Source organism: Abramis brama, assembly GCF_963993115.1.
Source record: "Abramis brama genome assembly, chromosome: 19".
Classification (NCBI taxonomy): domain Eukaryota; kingdom Metazoa; phylum Chordata; class Actinopteri; order Cypriniformes; family Leuciscidae; genus Abramis; species Abramis brama.
In genome coordinates, this window is record NC_139981.1 from 22,087,853 (window position 1) to 22,114,753 (window position 26,901).

At 38.1% G+C, this 26,901-nt stretch overlaps 1 protein-coding gene across 2 annotated transcripts in view; it reads left to right on the top strand.

The window, feature by feature from the left end:
- Positions 1–26,901, top strand: part of LOC311069234 (uncharacterized protein) — a 161,753-nt gene that overhangs the window by 85,069 nt on the left and 49,783 nt on the right. For both annotated transcript variants that reach the window (XM_084092249.1, XM_084092250.1), the window contains 5 exons: positions 7,865–7,909; positions 11,976–12,011; positions 21,733–21,795; positions 21,895–21,939; positions 22,136–22,168. In XM_084092249.1, the coding sequence (XP_083948375.1) occupies positions 7,865–7,909; positions 11,976–12,011; positions 21,733–21,795; positions 21,895–21,939; positions 22,136–22,168 (222 nt within the window). The remainder of the gene's footprint in view (positions 1–7,864; positions 7,910–11,975; positions 12,012–21,732; positions 21,796–21,894; positions 21,940–22,135; positions 22,169–26,901) is intronic.

Below are 26,901 nucleotides of genomic sequence, written 5' to 3' on the forward strand. Positions count from 1 at the left end.
TGGTCCTTGCAGAAGCTCAAATGTGCTGCGTAACACGAGAATGAACCTCATTGGTTCTTGCGGGAGCTCAAACGTGCTACGTAACACGAGAATGAACCTCATTGGTTCTTGCAGAAGCTCAAATGTGCTACGTAACATGAGAATGAACCTCATTAGTTCTTGCTGAAGCTCAAAGTGCTGCGTAACACGAGAATGAACCTCATTGGTTCTTGCTGAAGCTCAAAGTGCTGCGTAACACGAGAGTGAACCTCACTGGTTCTTGCAGAAGCTCAAACGTGCTGCGTAACACGAGAGTGAACCTCACTGGTTCTTGCAGAAGCTCAAACGTGCCAGTAATTTACCAGAAAAGACTGTACAGTATGTGTTAAAGGGCCTAATGTCTTTCTTCATACAATGAGACCAGTGGAGTCCAAATCCTGAACAAATTACTCATATGAGCTGGTTGTTCTTAATAAATCAGTTAAACTTAGGCCTACAATGACTCGCTCACTCACTGAATAGTGTGGAACGGTTCCTGACAGGCTACTCATTGAACCACTTTCATGTTCAATTCGAACTGCACACTACTATATTTTTGTTGTACTCAATTCTTGTAAGTATGTTTAATTACAGTATATACACTACAGTTCAAAACATTGGGGTCAATAAGATTTATTATGTTAAAAAAAAGTAAAAATACCATAATATTGTGAAATATTATTATACATTAAAATAACTGTTTTCTTTTTTAATGTTGAAAATAGAAGTTATACCTGTGATGTCATTCAGTCTCCAGTGTCACATGATCCTTCAGAAATCATTCTAATATGCTGATTTGGTTTATCCATTTGATGAAAAGTGCAAAAGATCAGCATTTATTTGAAATAAAAATCTTTTGTAACATTATAAATATCTTTAGTGTCTATTTTAATCAATTTAATGCATCCTTGTATTAATTTCTTTAATGAAAAAATATTACTGACCCCAAACCTTTTAACTGTTGTGGAATCAGAACCAGACTAGTTCCATTTGACCTCATATGATTCCCATTGCTTCTAGTCAGTATGATAAATAAATGTGACTCTTTGTATACATAGAAATATTGTTGAGAATATGTGTGATGCTCGTGTGAGCGGATATTTTCATAGGATTACAGAGTTTAGGGTTGTGTACTTTCAGACTCTGCAATTGGATGAGTTCATTTGAGTTGGAAATCTGTGCATGTAAACAATCATTAATCAGTCATTCTTTTTCCCTTTCTCTCATACATGCATTACACACACACACACGCACGCACACACACACCTCCCACAGCTGTTGCTCCCTAATGTATGTCTGTGACCTAAACTTGGCCCTCACAAGAACTTAAAATAATCAATGTTGTCAAATTTATAGGCCGCTCTGTTGCATAGCAACAGGGAGAGAGGAAAGCGAGGTGATGCTGTGTGTGAGTGATCTGAGGTCTGTGTGAAAGGGTGAAGTGTCACACCATTGATCCCTTTTTTTTCTGCCATGCAGAGATGCCCTTGTCTGAACAGGTCATCCCACAGCTTTAAGCACATTATTTTATGTACTGTATATATAAACATAAATATTATATGACCCGGTCTGACAATAATTTCTTTTAATTCAAAGACCTTACTTGTCAGTACGCTTGTTCCCGTTGTCGGTGTTACCGGTGTTACACAGTGTTGGGCCGTACACGGATTACATTACTTGCTCGCCCTGGCACTGCCCCCATTGTCTTTTTTATTTTTCTACACAGATTAAAACCATTTAGTTTAGTTGGACAATGGACACTACAATTATTAACTGAAATACAGCACGAGCTGCAGAGTTGCAGCACAGAGCATCAGTAATTATAATTCGTTACACTTATATAGCGCTTTTCTAAGCACTTAAAGCGCTTTACATAGAAGGGGGGAATCTCCTCAACCACCACCAATGTGCTGCATCCACTTGGATGATGTGACGGAAAGCCACATTGCGCCAGAACGCCCACCACATACCAGTTTACTGGTGGAGAGGAGACAGAGTGATGAAGCCAACCAGTATATATGGGGATGATTAGGTGGCCATGATGATGGACAGAGGCCACTGGGCAAATTTGGCCAGGAGACCGGGTTACACCCCTAATCTTTTGAAGGACATCCTGGGATTTTTAATGACCACAGAGAGTCAGGACCTCGTTTTAATGTCTCATCTGAAGGACGTTGCTTTTTGACAGTGTATTGTCCCCATCACTATACTGGGGCGTTAGGACCCACACAGGCCACAGGGTGAGCAGCACCCCCTGCTGACCTCACTAACACCTCTATTAGCAGCTAGTTTTCCTAGGAGGTCTCCCATCCAAGTACTGACCAGGCTCAGCCCTGCTTAGCTTCAGTGGGCAACCAGTCTTGGGCAGCAGGGTGATATGGCTGCTGATAAAAGTGATTTTAATACCTGGCATATTGATATCAGCTCTCTGTTGCCTGCAAATTAGGCCTATACACAGAGTACACGTGATCGCAAATTCGAGCGTGAAAAGCGAGCGCTTTCAAAAGCGATTTCTATACCCCGTTGACTGTACTAGCTGTGTGTCGCAAGTTTATTTACTGGTGTGAAAAATTCCTCACTGTGATATACTTAGTTGTCAGTTTATTCAGATAATCAGCTTAAGTTTTATCTCTTAGGCATTTCTCATAACCTCATAATCAAAGTCTTCATTCAACAGCTTAAACATAAATGCATCCATTCTTAAAGGGGTGGTATAATTCCCTTTTCACAAGATGTAAAATAAGTCTTTGATGTCCCCAGAGTGTGTATGTGAAGTTTAAGCTCAAAATACGCCACAGATATTTTTATATAGCATGTTAAAATTGTCACATTTTGAGGGTAAGCAGAAGCACACCGTTTTTGTGTCTGTCCCTTTAAATGCAAATGAGCTGCTGCTCCCGGCACAGAGGGCGGAGATACTACAGCTTGTGTCCTTTGCAGCTTCGATTACCTCACACAGACATGCACTGAAAATTTCAAAAACTTTTAGCCTTTTATGTTCAAACCAGAGTCAGTTATTTGATGAATTTATGGAGCTTATGTATAGTTATCTTCTAGTCATTAATTAGTATATTCTGTCATGATAATCTATAAATGGTGTTCCGGGGCGGGGGTTATGTAAATTGTAGGGTTTGTGATGTCACTAACCCGAGAGGAATCTCGTGTAGTCCCTACCAGCAGTTTGTTGTGTAGTCTTTAAAAAGCAATTTCTTTAAAAGCAAATATCTTCCTTTGCTTTGAACTTTGAGCGTTGGAACTTTGCAGATGTTGTTCATGCTCAAACAGCAACATTACACACTAACTAAAGTTAGAAAAGTAAAATCATAATCAACCACCCCTTTAAAGAGATAGTTCACCTCAAAATGAAAATGTTGTCATTTACTCACCCTCATGTTGTTCCAAACCTGTATGAGTTTCTTTCTTCTGTTGAACACAAAAGAAGATATTTTGAAGAATGTTTCTAACCAGTTTTGGAACAACTTGAGGGTGAGGAAATGATGACAGAATTTTTTGGGTGAACTATCCCTTTAAGAATAGATAACATCTATATATTCTTTTGCCCATTTTAACCCTGTTCTTCTTTGCCAGTGTCAGTGTGGCTTCTCTTTTGAAACTCTATGTAAAGGCCAGCATCATCTCAGAGTCTGCTCTTCACTTCACAGATGAAGCTGGTGTTTGGTTTGTTCAGTGAAGTTTCTAGCTGAGCACCAGCGAGGCATCTGTTTCTCAAACTAGACACTCTGATGTCCTCATGCTGTGGTGCACCTGGGCTGTCCATGTCTCTTTCTGTCCTGGTTAGATCCAGTTTTCTTTCTTTCTTTCTTTTTAGACAGTAGTGTGTATGCCCTTCATCTCTCAGAAAAAAACAAAACAACAACAACAGGGTGATGTGTTTCTGGAAAAATGTTTGTGTTTAGCCAGGATTGAAAGTATAAAGGTACTTGCAAGAAACAATTGCAAGTGTACTCAAAGCTTTACCAACTGAAGGCTTCACACTTGAAGAAGCACAACTGTGCACCAAATCAGCACATTCAAATGATTTCTTAAGGATCATGTAACAGGGGTGTTTGCTGAAAATTGTATTGAGCCAATGAACAACTAGAAAAAAACCCAGACCTGCGGTTTGCGAGGCACTCTCAATTATCAGATCAAGTCATTATTTCAACATGCCATGTTTTTCCAACTTCCACTTTACTGGATTGTGAAACCTTAAATGGTGTTTAACATGCAGATTCATCGTATCAATGTAATCTACAACTTTTGCCTTGCATTTCACACTCTTTCCCCCCTTTTCTATAATGCTTGAGACAGATCTCATGGCCACCAAGAATATTCACATAAGAGCAATATTTTAGGGACAAAAAGAGAAGATAATTAGAAAAATACATCATTCATCATCTGTTTGGCATAATATATATATATATATTTTATATAGCTTTTGTTGTTCTATGTTTTTCAGAAAGCACAGGCTGAAATGTGAACTAACTGTTCATTGAACTGTTGGGCAGAATCTGCATTGTGTTAACATTACTGCTGATAACACCCAGACTGATTTTCACTGAACAGCATAATCAGATGATGGATATAAACTTTCAAAGTCATGATAATTACATATTACATATTGAGAATTACATATTGTCCCTTTAATATTTCCTCATATTCCCAATTTATACTAATGCTTTGCTTACTGTAGCAGAACAATCATAATTATGATGGCATTACTGAACTACTTCAGTTATAATTGATATTTTACAAACATATTTGCAGTAGATGAGTAGGAGGAGTGGAGTTTGATCTTATTATTTAAGTAATGTATTCTTTAGTGTAAATCTTGCTCATGTTTAAAGGTTTTTTTTTTTTTTTCAGGTAATGCTACAGACTGAATGATACATTCAAATTGTTTGTTGAATCAAATTCTCGTTGATAAGAGTATCATGCGTGTGTATTGGAGATTGGATGGAAAATCCAGCTTAACACAGTGTCGTAACCAGAAACGCGATAAAAGGTATCTTTTCCTTGTTAGTTTTTGTCCTAACCAGCCATGACGGCAACATGCGACAAGCGAACTGGGATTTTAATGGTTTCTATTTCTGTGACGTCACAGCTGGAACAACAACATACAAGGTATGACAATGAGGTACTGGTTGTGTGCTTTATTTAATGTGTAAAGAATTTAATGCGAGTTTGAATATCATTTTGTAGCCATACTGAAAGCGACAACCTCATATCTTAAAAACAAATGAAAGAAAACAAGAACGTTCAAACTGTGAACTCAATGTGGACAAACAAGTGTATTCTATGACAAAGATTGTTTCGTTCACTCACTATGTATTTTTAATATAGGGATGTCCCGAGCCGGACTCAAGGATCTGTATCGGGGCCACTTAAGCATTTATTTAACTGATACTCAATATTTAATGACTGATTGAATCGGGGGCACGAAAAACTTGATCGGGACATCCCTAAAGGCCCAGATATACTCACGGCGAAGTTCTTTTTCATTCTTTGTTTGGGGTAAAACGAAGTTCAAAATACGTGAGCAGCGATATACTGTTAGCAAACATCCGACATCGCCCACACAGCTGAGAGCGGCATTTAGATGAATAAATATGTGCTGCGTGCTTTCCTCTCAATAACAAAATGAAACACAACAAAATTGGGAAAACAGCAAGAATTTTTAAAACAAATCATCAAAAAAACATCTGATCTGATCACATCTAGCAACATGGATGTTTGCATGAGCTCTGCAGTTCGGCACTCCAGTAAAGTCACGTCACGTTTATATAGCACTTTGTACAATAGATTGCTTAAAATTAAGTGTCAGTGTCTCGTTTCAACTGAAGTACAACTTCATTTTCTAGAATAGAATAGAATAGAATAGAATCGGGCATTTATATAGCGCTTTCATATGTACTACTGTACACCCAAAGCGCTTTACAATCATGTCAGGGGATCTCTCCTCAACCACCACCAGTGTGCAGCATCCACTTGGATGATGCGACGGCAGCCACAGTACAACGGCGCCAGTGCGCTCACCACACACCGGATATAGGTGGAGAGAGGAAAGAGAGTGATAGAGCCAATTCAATGTAAGGGGATTATTAGGAGGCCATGATTGGTAAGGGCCAATGGTGTGTGGCCATGACATTTCTACTATAAATCAGATCTCCATTGTGTTTATGTTTTCACTCACGGATGTCTGACCTCGACGGACTGAACAGAAGAAAGGAACTGGATAAGATTTCCACGTGAAAGGCGGAGCCTCCGCAGACACCTGCCTATTATGTAATTGCCACGGACCAATTGTAGTATAAAGGTGTTTACCAGCCGTGGCAAGTTGTTTCGAACTCCCAAAACGAACTTCGTTTGGAGGATTTTGTACGAAATGATGTCACATCAGTTCGTTCTTCAATTTCGCTTGAAGTATATCGGGGCCTTAATTTGTAAAAGGGTGTAATATTTATGAATTTGATTATGTACTTATCCATTTTATTGCGAGTGCAGTGTGCTTGCAAAGAGACTCCGCCCACGCACTCTTCTGATTGGCTGTTACTTTTTGTAGTCGTGGTGTGGACAGAAAAATTGCTTGTCGCTGGAATCTCATTGCTTTATGTCTGGTTAGGGCATGGTTTAACCGTTTAGGGACAGTTTTTTAGCTGGTCCAAGCTAGATATTAGCCAATCACTGGTTGGTCGACCACCCGCCATCTTCTATAAAGCAACATGTTTGAGAACCATTAAAGAGGCACTCAAACCATATCCAGTTATCTGCCTATCCTGCCAGTAAACAACCAGTTAGAAACACCCAAGCAACCATCCACAACACCCTAATAGGGCCATAGTTACACACCAGGACATCAAGAAGATGAGCATGGAATTTCAGACAATGTCTAATACAAGTATCTGCTTTCTGGTTGTTTTGTCATTAAGGTTCATTTTCCCTAATTCCTCTAAAATTACCAGCACACATGCATTCATACAAGGCCTGATGATGAAAGTGGTTCAGTTTTTGGGAGCTCTTTATGTTGCAGGTAATGAAAATGACAAACACTGGCACACTCAACATCGTTGAATCAAAGACTATGTAAATGAACAGTTCTGGGGATACAGACAAGCCACTGCCTTTTGTGTGCAATGTTCCACTTCCTCTTTCATCCAACCATGACCAGCGATCTCACAAATACTCCCCAAATATACAAAAAAGACAGCCTGGTCCTCCTCCGCCGCCTGCTGAATTCGTAATAAAGGTGTACATATTGCTGAAATTGCACCGTGTGCATGTATATAAGACGTCTCCATAAAATTAATTGAGCAAAGACGTCCTGCTCATTCTTCGAGGGACAATGTGGAAACTAATTTCCTCGAGGTTGTCTTTATGTCAGTTTTTTCGATACGCTCATGTCATCGTGCCGCTTCGAAAATTAAACCGGTGACTGGCAGTTTTGACGGCTTTCATTGTACCCACCTCATGCACTTTGCCGTTTTGTGTGTTTCGAGCACATGAATTGAAGGTGGTTATTATATTTGTGAATAGTCCATTATGTCCAGGCGAGCATTCGGGTCCGTGCACAGGGGCACGTTCTGTTCGTCACAGAGGGCCTGCTTTGATTGATGTGGCCGGGGTTTGTCACAGCTGGGAGGGAGGTGATAGACTTGGGTGGTATAGAGAAAGCGATGCACCACACAGAGCTATGCAATTAAGCTGTTTTCTTTCAGTTAATTAAAAGCAAATTAGTGACTGTTACAAGAGGAGCTGTCGTCTTCTAATTGCCACCCAGCATTGCCAAGCATAAACCTGTTGTTGAAACGGCCTGTCTTTACTTATTCTCTCATGTTCTGTCTCGCAGGGCCGGCGGGGAAAATCAGGAGAACCGGGAACTCCAGGACCACCGGTAAGACTTCGTTTATAGTTTGTGAAGAAGAAAAAAAGAGTGTGGACAAGAAAGTGGCCAAATATTTAATAATGAGGGAGACTGAAAGTAAAAGTTGAATATTTGGCCATTAAAAACTGGACAGCCTGGCCCATCCAATCATTAGCTTGCCAACTGGGATAAGAAAAATAAACTTAATTCAAGATATTTACCCTGTGGTGAAAATCAAGCTCTTAATGTTGTTTACATGTCTATGTGGTGTTTTTAATATGCTTTAAGACAAACCATGTGCAAATTCATAAGTCAACACCATTGCAGAGTTTTAATGGATGCAATTATTGCCTACAGGGGGACTTTAATTGAATTTGGAGAGACCCATAAAGTATTTGGACTCTTAAGTCTCATTGAAAAAAGTGTTTCAATGTCATTGCATTAGATGCAAAATGTCAAAGAAAGATTATTATTATTATTATTATTATTATTATTGTTTTATCATCTGTAAGAAACCTCACAAACTTCTATTTATGAAATGAAACATGAAAGTGTACATGTGCTTTATTCCTGCCTGCCATTTGATTTGATTTGATATTTTATTATGTAATACAGTGACATTTAGTAACCTTTAGGGCCTCTCTTGTTTTAGAGATGTTTAGATATTGTTACAGTTTATGAACTGATTTGATTATTTTTTTATTATTTAGTGAAGAATTGTAAAAAATGTCTGGTATTACCTGTTGATGCAGTGGATGACATATTTGGTATATATCATCATTAACATTATGAGCCACTCTCAGGTCCACACAGAATCTGTTCCTGCAAAAACTCTGCAGAAATCTCCACAAATTTCTATGCCTGTCATTCACAAAGTTTTAAATCCTGCGTGTTTGTCTGTTATATATTTTGGTGAGATATTTCAGCTCCTGTAATAGCTCAATTTTACAATATTTAAACCCATGCCCCAAAATTCTGCAACATTTCTCCTAAAATTGAAAGTGCAAAGTCCAGATGTTGTATGGTCCAAAAGTAAAGTTTAGATTGGTTGGTATCATTCATTCCTAATTACAAGGAAAACCAGTTCATTTTAAGGTGATAAAGTTGTATCAATACTTTTTTAGTATTAAATGATTGAATATACAGGGGTTTTTAGACCACAATAATGTATTCGTATGGTGTAGGGCCTCCTTTTATGGCCAATATAGCATCAATTTGTCTTGGGAATGACAAGTACAAGTCCTGCACAGTGGCCAGAGGGATTTTGAGGCAGAACAGTGGCTAGGTCACTATGTAATGCTGGTGGAGGAAAGCGTTTTCTGTCTTGCTCCTCCAAAATACCCCAAAGTGGCTCAAAAATATTTATATCTAGTGACTGTGCAGGCCATGGGAGATGTTCAGCTACACTTTAATGTTTGTCAAACCATTCTGTCAAAAGTCTTGCTGTGTGTATTGGTGCATTATCATGCTGGTACATACAGTAGCACCCCCTTCGGAGTACAATGTTTGAACCATTAGGAGCACATGGTCCTCCAGAATGGTTCTGTTGTTCTTTAAAGTGACACGTCCATCAAGCATGGGAGGGAATGCCATGATATTGCAGCCAAAACCATCGCTGATCAACCTCAGTGCTTCACTCTAGGCAAGCAACAATCCGGGTGTTAAGCCTCTTTGGGGCTCTCAATGGCATGAGTCTGAACCAATGAATGTGCTTTTCAAACTCATGCTGATGTAAACAAAACGATCTTATCCGCGCTGACTGACAGATCCGAAGTGTGCGCACAAAGACACCTCTCAGCGCGTGATCCCTATATACTCATATACACAGAATCACAGTATTTCAAAACATTCACGCAAACATTATCTGTTATATCTTAAGTAAACATTTGGTAACTGTTGGGGAAAAACATGATATTAGATTCGTGCTGTACAGTCGGTCTTACTATAGGCTGTCTGTTTCATTTAATGTTAATCGAACAATTGTGGTATATATATATATAAATATATTAACTAATTTATTGCAGGTTTTTTTTCTGTAATTAATCACGATTAATCACACCTAACATTAAAGTTTTTAATATATTTTTATATTGTAATTTCACAATATACTTTTTTAACACAATATAATTTTTTTTTATTTAACTCATTTAAGACTGTGCTTATGAGGATAGCGGGCATTTTGGCATACTTTTGTGTGTTTTTGTTCGTTCAAGCACGAAAGAGAGAATGCGATGCTGTGTGTACAGGAGATTCAAATACATACACACACACATTTGTTTATTTATTTATTTATATATATATATATATATATATAATTTGCACCGTTTAGTTTAGATCACTTCTGTTCCTAATTTCCTTCCCCTGCAATTCAATCATTTGCAGAATCAGAAAGCATAATTGTTGTCATTAATCTGCTTCAAAAAGCAAACAAAATTTGTCGTATTGTGCTAAATGGTCAGATACCTGCTGCTATATTTATCCCCCTCCAGATGAGCAGAGTTTTCTTGGTTTGAGTGAAATCTCCATCACATATGCTGTGTGGCTCGACGTTTCAAATTACGATTTCAAGCAGCCCAGAGGGCCATATTAAGAGCAGTCCCATGCATAAGTGTTATTGAAGATCCTGATGAGACTCTCAAAGGGGCCCTAGTTTACCGCTTGATAAATAGTCATCTCATCAAAGCCGTGGCATCAGAATGAAAATGTGTGTGAAGTAAAAATCACATGCACACACTTCAGCCTTTGAAACGTATGTTGCATCAGAAATTGCTGGCATATTTACATTGCCTTTGGCTTTGTGTTTGTACCCACATCTATGGAACTGGATAAACATTTCCAGCTTTACTGAATCTCTTTTGAGTGGGAAAATATTGCCATATTGAACGAATACTTAAAGGAATAGTTCACCCAAAACTTAAAATTCTGACACTTTTTACTCTCATTTTGTTCTAAACCTGTTTGTCAGACTCTGCTGGTCACTCTTTTCTATGCAGTTACTATAAATGAGAACTGGATCTCAAACTCAGATTTAAATAAAAGATGCAAAAGCATCATAAAAGTGGTTCATTTGACTTGTGAACTATATTGTAAGTGTTCTGAAGTCATATGACAGCTTTGTTTGAAGAACAGACTGAAATTTAAGTTATTATTCACTGATGAACTTCACCAAATGCTGCAACAAGTGTGCATTGGAAAACAAATCATTCAAACTGGTTTTGTGAATTGGGCCAGATGTCAGACATTTTTGTGAATAAGGGTCTATTTCTCACGCAAAGATATCATATGGCTTCAGAAGACATGAAATAGGAGTCGTATAGATTTAAAAAAAATAATATTTCGATGACAATTTTGCAACCTTTTGCATCTTGAATACCCCATTCATTGTAATTGCTTGTTTGATTCATTGTAAAAGTAAATGATGACTGCATTTTGGCATTTTTGGTTGAACCGTTCCATTGAAGATTCACTAAACTGCAAAAAGAACTGCAAAAGTTGCCTGCAAACTGCAGATTTGTTCTTAATACTAACAGTGACTGACCCTTTAATGCTGTAAATCTGTCACTCTTCACCACAGGAAAGTTATAAAGTGGTGGAGAGTCGGGAGGGAAGTGGTTTTATGGAGTGACATTTTTAAATGGCAGTGTCTCGATAATTTCCATGGCATGTGCCAACCTTGCTTCTGTCCCCGGGAGCTGGCATTTATGAGTGGCCTGTTGTCGGTGGCGGGGACGAGGGCCCGGGGGCAGCACAGACATCCTCCCCCAGCCTCGAGGTGTCGAGGAATGCCATGTGCGGTCCAGGAGCCCTTATCTGTCTGGATATTTAGTTGAGCTGATGTGTCTAGTGACCTTTGTCAAGGACATTTTCAGGTGTTGTTGCTGCAGTCGTGGGCGACAGAGGCTAATACGCAGCGAATGTTGTCCTGGTTGGTGTGTCAGGCAGTTAAAGCTGAATTTCCATCTTGTTTTGCGTTGTACAATATCAGATTTGGGATTTTTATGAAATTATCTTTCTTGCCCAAAACATTTACATGTGAACTACCAAATGGAAGTGTAAGTTTGATTTACTAATATTGAGATTTATTTCTTCAACACAGGGTCCACCTGGTACATGTGATGCTGAAGCTGTGAAGGTAAGATTTACCTCTGTATTCTAGGTTTTAATTTTTTTTTTTTTTTTTTTTTTTAAGTAAGCCATTCGTAAGTGTTGTACATTGCTCTGTTTGTTTAAACCACTCGACCCGCCTGACATATAGCAACATTGGCTCAACCAATGGCATTAGTTTGGGGTGGAGCTAATTGTTTGTTTGTTTTTTTGTTGTTGTTGTTTTTTACCAATGGTAGAAAGGGAAAGTGTTCAGGACTGTTTGAAAATTGACATTATTTTGACTGTTCTGTTTGGTGACTCTAGTGGCAGTTTTAAGATGTTTAAAGCTAAAAAAGAAATTATTTTATTTTTGTGTAAGTTGTTGAATGTTGTTCATCATCATTTTATGTGACCAGAAGTCTAAGGGTGCTTCTCATTTCTAATTTGTGCATCCTTGTTCCCTTTACTCGCTTCCTTTTTCGTGTCTCAGCTCCACCCACGTAGGATGCGAGAAGCAAGGAAAGAAAATTGAGGAATTGAAGGAAATCTTATTTGTATATTGGAATATTCTTGATCACTTAAGCGTCATCATCTGTGCTCAAGGGATCTGCCCTTAATGTTGTTGAACTTTACCCTGGTAATCCAGAGTTCTCACGAGAGCACAAGTTGAATTTGCTCAGCGAGTTACTCTGGTGTCGAGTAATGATGCTCATTAAATATGCCCCTCTATCTGAGCTGCACCAATCACATTAGGTTATCTGATATAGGCAGGCCAGAGGCAAGATGACGACAGCGCTGCAACGTCGAAGTCATTAGTAAACATTGCAAGATGGCTATGGATGAACACCATTTGTTTGAAACGGCTTTGGCCGCTACAATGAAAGATTTAGACTTTTTCTTTAAAAGAGGAACAGAAGACGGCGCTCAAATCGTTCCTTTGCAAGAAGGGCATTTTTGCTGTTTTGCCGACCGGATACGGTAAGAGTCTAATCTACAAGTTAGCTCCACTGGTAGCTAAGCGATAACTTGTTGTGATTGGTCGTTGTGTTATCCAATTGCGTGCAGTGAGATTTTCAAATGCATGCTTGGTGCCGCCCCTCGAGCTGGCCAATTTTCATTAGTCGACGCCAGACCATTAATCTTTTAGATTAAGGTCTGGATTTCCAGGGTAGTTGAACTTTGGATATTTAAGAAATTCAAAATACATATCTTGTTCAGTCATGAAACTCTAAGAGGGTGCAAGCTCATTACTTTACATGCAATCTGCAAGCAATCACATTATCACCACATGGCACAAGCTGATTGGCCTCTGCTGATCCTGCTGCCAATGAGATTGCTTGCTAAACATTTAAATAGTCTGGAACAGTGTTTGCTGTAGGATAGATCAGCTGCGTGCTATTAGTTCTTCTGAAACCCTCCACCTCCCCCAGCTCCACCTGCCTAGATCTGCTGCTACAGAATTTATGTAAAACAAGGAAGCATCAATTTGAGTATTGATTATGATTTGGAAGGATGCTCACGGGTGTCCTCTTGTGGTGACCATGAGTCCTTGCCCTGGATGTCACAACAGTGAAGATTTTTTCTGTATTTTTTAGTGAAGAAGTTAGAGTATTTTTTGTGAAATTAACTCATATGTAGTTCCCTCTAGCATTTTGAGTGCTGTTGAACGGATTCTAAAACATCTCTGGTTGGCCATTGTGTTCACGCGCTCAACATATATGTCTGTAATTGGCTACAATGATCAACGCTTCAAAAATATGTTGTCTTCACCGAGCGCTTACACAGATATCTACACACGGGAGCGTTTGAAAGCAGGCGTCTATCAGTGGATCCCTAATATATCCACTGATTGACGGATCTGCTGATAGACGCCTGCTTTCAAACATGTTTTTTGAAGCGTTGATCATTGTAGCCAATCACAGACATACATGTTGAGCTTGTGAACCCAATGGCCAATCAGATAAATATATGTTGAGCGCGTGAACGCAATGGGCTATCAGTGGTGTTTAAGAATCCGTTCAACGGCACTCAAAAGGAAGAGGGAAATGCTGGTATCGTCACAGTTTTGTGCATTGCTCTTGAACGCAGTAAATTGTGGATTAACTTAAGTGTGTATTAACTTAAGTTTATATGTAAAGAGTGACGGCAGCTTTGATTTTTAACATGATTGGACTGCCAAAAGTCTAGAAAAATTAAATATTGACAAAATAACTATTTCCAAAATGACTGGATCTTGATGAGGTCGTATGACAACAATATAGCATGCTACATTTATCATGGAATAATGTAATTGTCACAGCATGGCTGTAAAGCACACAATGAAAGGAGTAGAGAACAAAAACAGTCTTTATTAAAAACAACAAGGTAACACTCGGGAGATAACGAGAAATACGTAATCCAATCAAAATCCATAGAAACTAACTAGCAAACAGTACTCAGGCAAAGCAGAATGGGGAACAGAATGAAAATGAAACCAAAACAGAACGAGACTGTTACAGTAATGGCTTCATTTGGTATTTTTAAAGAGTAGTTAGTGGTAAACAGTGTATACTGCACACTAGAGATTTGAGTTGTTGTGAGGTCAGTGGTAACACATGCACCACTGTCAGGGACCTAGAAGACTGTTGAGACGCATGTGTTGTCTGTCTGTTGGTAAAGTGAGATGAAGCATTTATTCTGTGCTGTCCTCCTGAGAACAGAGAAGGAAGGACATGCTCGCATCCTTCCGATTGGCTTCCCTCAGTCAAACGCTGGCTGTCTGCTCAGCATGTTAAACAGCCGCACACACACACACACACACACATCCTGCATCACTCCTCAGACTCAAGCCTGACAGATGGTAATTATGAACAGTGCTTTTGCAAAAGGTCTGCAATAATTTCATGAAGCCCAGGGGTGTCATTTCTCACCAGGGGCAATGGCAGTGTATGAATATAAATATACAGTATATAAATATATATATTAAATAGAGCAAGAGTGAGTGTTTACATGCAGCTCCTTAACTCTTCAGTTCACACCACCGCTGACACACACAGTCTGGTCTCAAGGTGGATCACATGCCTGTCTGACCTTTAACCTTCCTCTGATAATTTAACCACATAAGGTAAACTGTTTGCTTGCTGTTTGACTTCTCGTCACCTGTTTTTATGTTATTAATTTTTTTTTACCCCATTGTCTATTTTATTTATTAATTTTGTTTAAATCATAAACCTCAAATTTGTGTTAGATGTTTGCGTAAATAAGAAAAAATATTTTGGCAGTGGGATAAGAAGAAAGTATATTAAAATGATGGTCTTAATATCTTATTGCAGTCTCAAGTAAATGTATTTGTTTTTTAAAAAGATTTTTATTTATTTTTATTTTAGCCATTTATTTTTTACTATACAAGAACTAGACAACTAGTCTTTTTACTAGACAAGAACTACTGATTTTTCATTTTTGCTCATGAGTTTGTCACACCAAAATAGTCCCTAGATACCTCCATTAATTGAAAGATGTTTTATAGCCTACATTTTCTTTTCCAGTCAATTTGCTAAACCTGTTTCAAGTCCATCGTTTGACAAGTACAGTAATTAAAGTGAGTTAATAATTGTTTACCGTCCAGATAGTGTGATGTCTAAACACTAGCTTATTTTTTATTATTGTTCGGCTGTTAGTGGCCAGTTTAGATCAAAATTATCTTTCTTAATTTCCTCTAAGTGACAGTAATTACTGTTTCAGTGTAGTTAAATGGACATAGTAACCAGGAGCGTTGTTTACCTGATCCCACACAAACCTATCTGACATATTAACTTCCGTTGTTTTTGGAGGGACAAATGATGCAGGCTTGGGTAGGGATGTCACAATACCAAAATTCCAGTAGTCGGTACCAATACCATTACAATTTTACGGTTCTCAGTATCAATTCCGGTACCACAGCTAAATCTGTTGGAACTATTTTTCTATTTTATTTAACTATTTGTACTAATATTGTGTGGTCAATACAGTACATTGGTAATGTTTCTATACGGTAAAACATATGATCCTGAGACACTCAGATTGAGTTTTATGTTTGAATATGCACACACTCCAAACCATTGTGTGGAGAGAAGTTTATTTTAACCTCCAGATGAGCTGAATTCAGAGATGAAATGTTCCTCATCGTCTCGCAGGGGCTTGGACCCTTTGGCTTTGCGTTTAAAGTCAGACTGTATCACACAGTATCAGGGCCGTCTGTCAATGTTCGACCTTCCTGTGGTCCTTTCATAGAATAAAAATGCCTCTGGGTTTCTGGATTTTTGCACGGGCCATTAGGAATACAAATCCACAAGACAGTCAGTCAGAAAGGCTGCTGGTTTGTTTTCAGAACTATTAAACACTTGCTTATTTGTTAAACTCTTTGCTCACCCCAGACTCCCATTGCATCACACTAAACTACTTTAACTTAACAAAATATAACTTGGTGAAAGTTTTAAAACTGTTGGGCATTAAATCTAACTTGTTTTCTAACATTAACCCCCCCCCCCGCCCCGCCATGCCATTTCATTCCTGTCATTTCATTCATATCTACAGTCAACCTGTATGCAATAAGTCTCAGCCTTTATATCTGTTGTTAAATGTTATGTCATATCAAAATATGTCAAGTCAATGTCATGTCAAGATATGTCTTTTGTCTAGTGTACGTGTTTTTTTGGTGTAAAAAAACAACAACAACAAAAAAAACCACAAATCTTTTATCCTTGCCGTTCATAACGGGACTTATGACTTAAGTGTATTAACTTTGTCTGTAGGCTACAGCACTACAAAGTAGGACATAGCAATAAACACAACAATAAAGACAATTAAACCGGGTAAAACATAACAATTAGCCAACTAAACCACAGTAGACCCCCAAAAATCAAGAAAAAAACCCCACGAAAAATCAAGAAAAACTACATTTTACAAGCTTCGCTTCTGAAATGTTCCTGGTGTGAGTTGGCACCGCGTGGAAGACGGAACAAAACCTCGTCGGTGCCGTAATGCACCGCAGACGTGTGCAGTGTAAACAAGGGTTAGACTTCACTTGCTTCATTACTGGATGAATCAGTGTTTTTGAACAAATTTCTTGAATTCTTGGACAATTTTAACCGCCACTTTTCGCCACCTACTGGTGTAACGATGTAATTGATACAATCTTTATTTGAAGCGTCAGGTTACTTTCAAAAGGTGATTTACTCTATTTTGATAAATAGACTTTTATCACAGTACTTTTATCAACTTTTATCACAGTACTTATGTGATTATTTGAATCATTGCAACACAGAAATAACAGTACAGTGGTTGAAAATACTGTTTCATATCTATACTTGAAAACTGCTCTCTCTGGGTCAGCGGCAGTGCCAGTGCAGATTTGAATGTTCAGCTGTGACTTGTCAAAGGTTTATTAGACAAAAGAATCATTGTCATTTAGGATTGAGATTGTGTGGGTGTTTATAAACGATTAATTGTTCAACTATATACTGTAAAAGTTAGTGTAAGATAAAATGCTAGCCATGAAATTAGCCTTAGCAACAAACATTCTTTTTTTTTTTTTTTAAATGCAAATTTGTTTCAACCACGTAATGTTAATCAATCAAAATATTTGTATTTGTATATAAGTATTTGTTGGGGCAAAGAAAAAATTGTATGGTTCCAAAAAAATTTCAAAAACATAATTCTTCTGTGATGCATGTACAACGTTGGAAAGTTAAAAAGTGTTTTTCAAGAGAGTTTTTGTTGTAGTCTGTTTATTTTTATGTGTTAGATGATTTCATAAGTCGACATGGTCAAATGTGCACACAGCACCTGCTTTTACGAATGGAAGTGTAAATGGCCTTGCATTTACTGATTTTAAAAGGGTTTTGGGCCCTCGTCAGCTGGTCAGATTTGCCTGTTGATTGGTTTAGAGTGGTGAGGCAGGGAGTCTAACTGGACTATAAAACTGCTGTTTCGCCAAGCTGCAAGACCAGTGAACCATCTTGGTTCAAGTTGCTTTTCTCAGCAGGAGAGCCCAAAGTGAGAAAAGCAATTGTGTGGTCGAGCTCACAGTAGAGCTATTCAGACTCTGTCCATTCTGCATGGCTTTTATTACTGATCACGAGTGACCGTCTATCATCAGCTGGCCGTAAAAGACTATTCCCTCAGCAAGAACATTTCCTATAAATCTTCTCACAGGGATTCAGGATTACACAGGGGTTTGGCGAGGGTGCTGGTGCTTGACAAAGAGGACCAGAGGGAGAGGCTTTTTGCTTCACTGCACCTTTGAGCTCAGACAGAAAGAGAGTGTGTATGCACTATGCAGTGCTCCAATTTGCTCTTATGAGCGGTGTGTGTGTCATCTCCACCCGTTCACACGGGCACTGGACTGTGACTGGACACTGAGAACAGTGTAGCAGTCTGCATACGTTTGTCCTGACACTGTGAGGGGAGCGCTTTGGCAGACTCGTAGTGCAAGAGTTCAGAGCTGAATAATTTCTGCTCTTCATTAGGGAGTTGTTTTGTGGTTAACGTACTTTCGGTAGCAGGTAGCAACTCAATACCTACGGTCCTCTGTAACAAAGTCCACTGAGGCAAGTTGCAGTAAGAACCCATTTGTAGCTTTCTTCAAATAAACGTAAACAAAATAAACAAGGGCTTTACTTTTAGCGACTTCACTTAAACAGTAACATAAAACAACACTCACCAACAGTGGTTACAGGGAACAAAGCTAGACCAAATACAATGGCAATATGAGGGCTATTTATATGCAGACTAATCACTTAACAAGGTCACTTAACAACAATCAACACAATTAACCAATCACAAAACAGAACAGAGATACACATGAGCTGAACAACCAATCAGAACATGACACATGAACAGGGAAAGCACATGACAATATCACACGAGGGCAAGGGGAAACACATGACGACCAGGAGAATTACTAAATAATAGACAAGAAACCATGAACATGAAACCAAAACCCAGAACTAAACGTGACAAGCGGCAACTGAGGTTTATTAGTCTATTTATTGAACTTCTGTCACTTTAAGACTGAATGCATGGATATATACTGATAAACATCATATTTTCTCTCAGCTGTTTACCTCCACTTAAGACATAAACAACTGTTTGTTGAATATTCTTTGAATACTACCCAAGCTGTTCATTTTTATATATTTTTGTGTGTATTTGATCGTTTAGATCGTTTTTATTCCATGAAGTTTCACAACAACTCTAATAAAATTTGAAAATGCATTTTCATATAGTTTAAAGCGACCACAGGATCATTTAAACGAGCGGCCATTTTATTGCTTTTATAGCTGATATAAATTAGCGTTGTGTCCTTCAAGTCCGTTTATTTTTAAAAAAATGTATATGTATTTTTAAAATGTATTTAAAATTGAATTATTTAATTGAAATATAATATATTATTTTTTAATTCATTTAAAATGTATTTATTTAAAAATATGTAATTATCTATTTTAAATTCCATTAATTTATTTCATTACTTTAAATGTATTTAATTAATAGTGTTTATTTTTGTTCAAGGAAACTTATAAGGACAGCTTTTAGTTATATTTTTGAATAAATCGTGTTTTAAGATAATAGAATCCAATGATATGATATGATATTCAATAAAGAAATTATTAATTAAATGAGGTTCTTAATGCTATGCAACACTGGGGACATACTAGGGAAGGCTATTATTTCTATATTTCTCTCAAAATTGCATCATGAGATTGAAACATTCAGAAAGCTGATAATAAAAAATAAAAAAAATCATGAATTTCTAATGTATTTAAAGCGACAGTGAAAACATATGTCAACTTTTCGAATATAACTTAAAGCTTTTGGTGCTTTTTTACTGATTGGATTGCAAAGTGCAGTGCAGAGCCCTCAAAGATGCAATCAAAACAGACAGCAATCTGATCAGAGGTGGCAATTACAGAGAAGAACAGAGATTGTGAGCTTTGGCATTAAATCAAACACACTGGTATCTTTTGTGTCTGCTTGGTTGTGCCTGTAAGCAATTTTATTGAAAAGAAAAGCTTGTACAATTTGGGGGAAATGCCTTTTCCAGGTTGAGTAGACAAATTGTATTACCTTTCCAAGGAGCTCCTCTCAGGAATTGTAATGTGTACAACAGACTCTACCGCATGCTGAACAGTGTACAGTATGCAGTGCGTACCAGTAAAAACACCACATGATTGTGTTGTGATGGTCCCTTCTCTCCAACACTTCCTAAAACACTCTCTCAATGTGGTTATTGGTGGTAAAACACGGCATGCAATTCTAAATCCTTCATCTTAATATCATTTAACTAGGAACTCTGTGTAATCGGAGTATCCAACCCAAAAATGGTTTTCAGACTCCATACAGTAACTGCTGTCACGTCTGCCAGTTTGCATTGTCTAGAGAGAGGACGGCATCTCAAAATGGACGCAGAGTAAGACAGGAATTCATCTTCAGTGATAAAGTGCCATCTATTGGCCGATAAATTCGCGTCCTATCTGTGTGACTTGATGTGCTGTGGCGAGTTACGGAACATTGATTTCATGTTTAGTGGCTGTAATTAAGTGGTAAACCACCATGTGTGATTTATGCAAACATGAGAACATTTGTGAAATGGAAGTTAGATCAAATAAGAGTTCAGAGACCGGTTTGACTGTGCCATATAACACTGCATCAACACAACCACCCCCACCAGAAAAAAAAAGAAAGAAAAAAAATTGTGATATCTGCAGTGCTGGATTCTAGACTCCCTGCATGCATCACAGCATGACTGAATCTCGCATATTACAGCTTCAGATTGTTTCTAGTGTTTTCTGCTTTATTTGAAATGGTGTTGTCTTTTGTGTTTTTTCCCCCCTTTGACTTGTCATAACTTGATGTGTTTTTGAGTGTCACATTCATTGCAGTTTAGTCTTTGCTACAAATTGTGATTTTCCTGGCCTGAAAAAAAGGTCAGGAAAATAAATTATAGTCAGTGAAGTGCTGTTGAAATTGAATCCCTTTATTTATGCTCGTCTTTCAAATATTTTGATTCTATTATTCTATTATTTACAATATTTTTTGCAATTTCTTGTATATTTTATATTGTAATTTTTATTCAATATTTTAAAGATGAGCTTTAAATATATTTACACACATATATAAAATAAACAAATACATATTCATACATATGTAAATACATATACTCAAAAAATTGTGGACAATAGGATTTTCTTTTTATTATTAATACTTTTATTCACCAAGGATGCATTAAAAGTGCATCCTTGACTTTTACGTCAAATAATTATTCATCAAGGAATCCTAAAAAAAAATGAGCACGGTTTCCATAAAAATAGTAGCTCAGCTGTTTTTAATAAGAACATTTTTTTCACCAAATCAGCAAATTAGAATGATTTCTGAAGGATCATGTGACACTGAAGACTGGAGTAGTGATGCTTAAAATGTAACTGTCATCACAGAAATAAATGTAGATTTTAAATATATAGTAAAGTTATTTGAAATCTTAATTCACAATATTAATCGATCAAATAAATGCAATCTTGGTGAACATAAGAGACTTTATAATATTTAATAAAGTATGTTTTTATGAGGGAATTTCTAAAATAAACAATAATAAAATGAAAATAACATACAATAACAGTAACATTTTAAAAGTTTTAAAAATAATATCTTGTGCCATTGGTTACCCCCTAAGAAGGTTGTTGACCCCTCGAGAATATTATCTGTGTTCATATGTTGTATGCATATGTGTGATTGTTGTTGTTGTTGTTTTTCAGGGGGTGAAGGGTGACCCGGGTGTCACAGGAGTGGATGGACAGAAGGGTGATAGAGGAGACCCTGTATGAAACATCTCCGAGGCCTGATTAAAAATTCCATCAGATTTTGTGTGTTTATTTACCTCATGATAAATCCATCTCTTCTAACATTTCACTCCACAGGGTTTGCCTGGCCTGGAGGGAGCCGGTGGAATAAAGGGGCAAAAGGTGTGTAATGCATGTTTTATTTGTTAGTTGTGTGTGTGTGTGTTGGAAGGAGGGTGATCTTTTCACTTGTTTGATGGATCTTTGTAGTCTCATGTAGACATACTTTTGACTGACTGAAGTTCAGATTAAATGAATCCTGTGGTTCATATGATTTAATTTCTTTGCGTTTGTGTGTCTTTTATTAATATTCGTTTAGGGTGAAGAAGGACCCAGAGGACCGGCGGGCCCTGTGAGTACTGTACCGGTTCAGCCAGAGGTTCTGATGCATGCAGATGCTCTCTACATGTATAGACATATTGGCCTTCAATGCCATAAACCACACGGATAAATGATTCAGAGCCAGTGCTCTAGGATTCATTTGAACTTTTCATTTTTACAGAGCCCCTAAAGGGACGTGATGAAAAGAATTAGATGAGAAGAAAATGTATATGTCAATGCTTTTGCGTTTCCTTGCAAGTGTTTTGTGTTCCACTGATAAACTTTGCGTTCTCTCACAAAACCGTTGCATTCCCGTGCAAAACTTTTGCGCCCCCCCGAGAAATTTTGCGGTTTGCTTGCAAAAAAACATTTCTCAGAGGAACGCAAACATTTTGTGAGGGAACGCAAAGTTTCTCAGGGGAACGCAAACATTTTGTGAGGGAACGCAAAGTTTCTTGGGGGAACGCAAACATTTTGTGAGGGAACGCAAAGTTTCTCGGGGGAACGCAAACATTTTGTGAGGGAACGCAAAGTTTCTCGGGGGAACGCAAACATTTTGTGAGGGAACGCAAAGTTTCTTGGGGGAACGCAAACATTTTGTGAGGGAACACAAAGTTTCTAAGGGCAACGCAAACATTTTTTGAGGGATCAAAAGTTTCTCGGGGGAACGCAAACATTTTGTGAGGGATCGAAAGTTTCTCGGGGGAACGCAAACATTTTGTGAGGGAACGCAAAGTTTCTCTGGGGAACGCAAACATTTTGTGAGAGAACGCAAAGTTTCTCTGGGGAACGCAAACATTTTGTGAGGGAACACAAAGTTTCTCGGGGGAACGCAAACATTTTGTGAGGGAACGCAAAGTTTCTCTGGGGAACGCAAACATTTTGTGAGAGAACGCAAAGTTTCTCTGGGGAACGCAAACATTTTGTGAGGGAATGCAAAGTTTCTTGGGGGAACGCAAACATTTTGTGAGGGAACACAAAGTTTCTAAGGGCAACGCAAACACTTTTTGAGGGATCAAAAGTTTCTCGGGGGAACGCAAACATTTTGTGAGGGATCGAAAGTTTCTCGGGGGAACGCAAACATTTTGTGAGGGATCGAAAGTTTCTCGGGGGAACGCAAACATTTTGTGAGGGAACGCAAAGTTTCTCGGGGGAACGCAAACATTTTGTGAGGGATCAAAAGTTTCTCGGGGGAACGCAAACATTTTGTGAGGGAACGCAAAGTTTCTCTGGGGAACGCAAACATTTTGTGAGGGATCAAAAGTTTCTCGGGGGAACGCAAACATTTTGTGAGGGAACGCAAAGTTTCTCGGGGGAACGCAAACATTTTGTGAGGGATCAAAAGTTTCTCGGGGGAACGCAAACATTTTGTGAGGGAACGCAAAGTTTCTCGGGGGAACACAAACATTTTGTGAGGGAACGCAAAGTTTCTCGGGGGAACGCAAACATTTTGTGAGGGAACGCAAAGTTTCTCGGGGGAACGCAAACATTTTGTGAGGGAACGCAAAGTTTCTCGGGGGAACACAAACATTTTGTGAGGGAACGCAAAGTTTCTCGGGGGAACGCAAACATTTTGTGAGGGAACGCAGTTTCTCGGGGGAACGCAAACATTTTGTGAGGGAACGCAAAGTTTCTCGGGGGAACGCAAACATTTTGTGAGGGATCGAAAGTTTCTCGGGAACGCAAACATTTTGTGAAGGAATGCAAAGTTTCACGGGGGAATGCAAACATTTTGTGAGAGAATGCAAAGTTTCTCGGGGGAACGCAAACATTTTGTGAGAGAACGCAAAGTTTCTCGGGGGAACACAAACATTTTGTGAGGGAACGCAAAGTTTCTCGGGGGAACGCAAACATTTTGTGAGGGAACGCAGTTTCTCGGGGGAACGCAAACATTTTGTGAGGGAACGCAAAGTTTCTCTGGGGAACGCAAACATTTTGTGAGGGATCGAAAGTTTCTCGGGGGAACGCAAACATTTTGTGAGAGAACGCAAAGTTTCTCGGGAACGCAAACATTTTGTGAGGGATCGAAAGTTTCTCGGGAACGCAAACATTTTGTGAAGGAATGCAAAGTTTCACGGGGGAATGCAAACATTTTGTGAGAGAATGCAAAGTTTCTCGGGGGAACGCAAACATTTTGTGAGAGAACGCAAAGTTTCTCGGGGGAACGCAAACATTTTGTGAGGGATCGAAAGTTTCTCGGGAACGCAAACATTTTGTGAAGGAATGCAAAGTTTCACGGGGGAATGCAAACATTTTGTGAGAGAATGCAAAGTTTCTCGGGGGAACGCAAACATTTTGTGAGAGAACGCAAAGTTTCTCGGGGGAACGCAAACATTTTGTGAGAGAACGCAAAGTTTCTCGGGGGAACGCAAACATTTTGTGAGGGAACGCAAAACGCAAACATTTTGTGAGGGAACGCAAAGTTTCTCAGGGGAACGCAAAGTTTCAAGATTCAAGATCAAGATTCTTTGATTAATAGAAAGTTTAAAAGAACAGTATTTATATGAAATATATCTATTTTTTGTAACAAAGTTGTTACTCTCACTTTTGATCAATTTAGTGTATCCTTGCTGAATGAAAATAAGAATTCCTTAAAAAAAAAAAATAATCTGACCCCAAACAGTAGCGTATGTTAAAATGCAGATATTTGAGTAACTCGATTATCAATTTCTTGTATATTCTGCTTAATAATTTCACATTTTCTTACCCATGTTTCATTAAAAGATCACCTAAATGACTTTCTCTAAAAGGAACCCTGTAGCGTTCAATGCTTAATTTTCATACTAAATTCAATTTAATTTGAACTTCGATGCTTATTTGAAAAGACACATGATCGATGAGAACAATTCGCTCACTTTCATACATCCGGGAAGACGCGTCCACATGAAAACGCAATCTAGGATTTCTTTATTTCTTGTTCATTCTGTATTTTTATATTCATCCAAGTTGAAATGAACTACCAGCACCAACATATTTCCTAGTACGGACAGTGGAGAGTGTACTGCATTAATTCAGCACTGTTCATCAGCTTCATCTCTGCTGACTGGCCACTAATAAGAAAACCTTTGAAAGCCGGGAAGCTTTCTGGTCGCACTTAGCAAGAAATTTGCAGGTTTGGAACAGCATCGCTGGTGTCAATTAAATCAAAGGAGGGGGGGAGAGAGGTGCGATTTGACAGCAGGGCACAAAATCAATTGATGCTGCCTGCTGTGTGAATCTCTAGCTAAATGGGAAAAGCGAGATGACTGTGGCCCTTTTAAACCAATTTACAAAGATTGAGAAAGACTAAAGAATCTTTTTTTGTTGTTTCTCCTGTTCTGAAATGGCTAATTACGATGATGGGTGACTCAAATATGAACTGGCTTTTAAGAGTTTGATTATTCTCTCATGGTTTCCTCTTTAGTTTGTAATTTGATTGTAACTGGCTCTGAATGGAGCATGTTGTTTAGAGCTAGTTCTCTTTTAATTAAGGATGTGTAATTAATGGGGTTTTTTTCTGTCCAAGGGAAAAAAAAATCTTTGAACAACTGTAACCTAAATCCCATTTCAAGATTTTAATTGCATTCTTGTTAAATGGTAATTAGCTGTTTTTCTGAGCTCAGACTAGAGCAAGTCAATGTATGGTTGTGCTCAACTGACTTCAATGAATTGTTTCTTTTTTTTTTTTTTTTTTACTTGTTTTATGATGATGTATTGCACAACAAAGCTCTTTTTTTAAAACCTTGTGAGCTGCCTACCTATACATAATTAGTTTCACTGCTGACGCAGGTCCAAAAAATGGCAGAAGTAAGCTGCCTTCTAAGATGCTGTAATTTTGGCATAATTCAAGGCAGTATCACTTTTATCCTTAAAGAAAGTTATCTAAGATGACTGACTGACAGAGGCGAACAAAATCTAAATGTATAAATATACACTAGTAGTAATTATGCCATACCATGTGGCAAGAAATTGTACTTGCACTACTGTTCAAAAAGCTTGGGGTCAGTAAAATTGAAAGATTTGAAAAATGAAATACTCAGCAGGGATGATTAAAAGTATCAAGTTTTTCCAAAAAAATATTAAGCAGTACAACTGTTTTCAACACGGTGAACGTGATTTCTCCAAGTACCACATGTTCCTGGATCAACATCTTTGTTGATCCTGGAACAACTTTCCAATCAACCAATCAGATTTGAGGGACAGGTTTACAATTAATGTCAAGTTTAGGCTTAGAACCAGGGTGAGGTGCTTCAATGTTCAGTGTTATTCACCTGTCATGACCCTGTCATGATATTAGAGAAAAGTTATGGGTAGGGTTAGGTTTAGGGATAGGCTAAGGACTAAATTTTGGGACAGGAATGTTATTCCAGGATCAACAAAATATGTTGATCCAGGAACATGCCTTACTTGGTAAAATCAAGGTGACCTTTCAACACTAATAATAATAAAACTGAACACTGAAGACTGGAATAATGATGCTGAAAATTCAGCTTTGTTATAACAGGAATAAATTACATTTTTAAGTATATTAAAATACAAGGTCTCCGCGGATCCTAATAAATGTAAAATAAGGCCTTAATTGGCGTTTAAAAGTCTTAAATCCACGTTTCAAAGATCTTAAAATGCAACCGAACAGTCACCAACATTTTATTTTCACTTGTTGCTTTCTGAAATCTTAAAATCATGTCAATGGCTTGTGACATGACTGCTTAAAGTAACTGACACGTTTGAGCATTAAAGAAACGTGGGTGAATGAGAAAATAAAAGGTAAAATGTGCTTGAGAA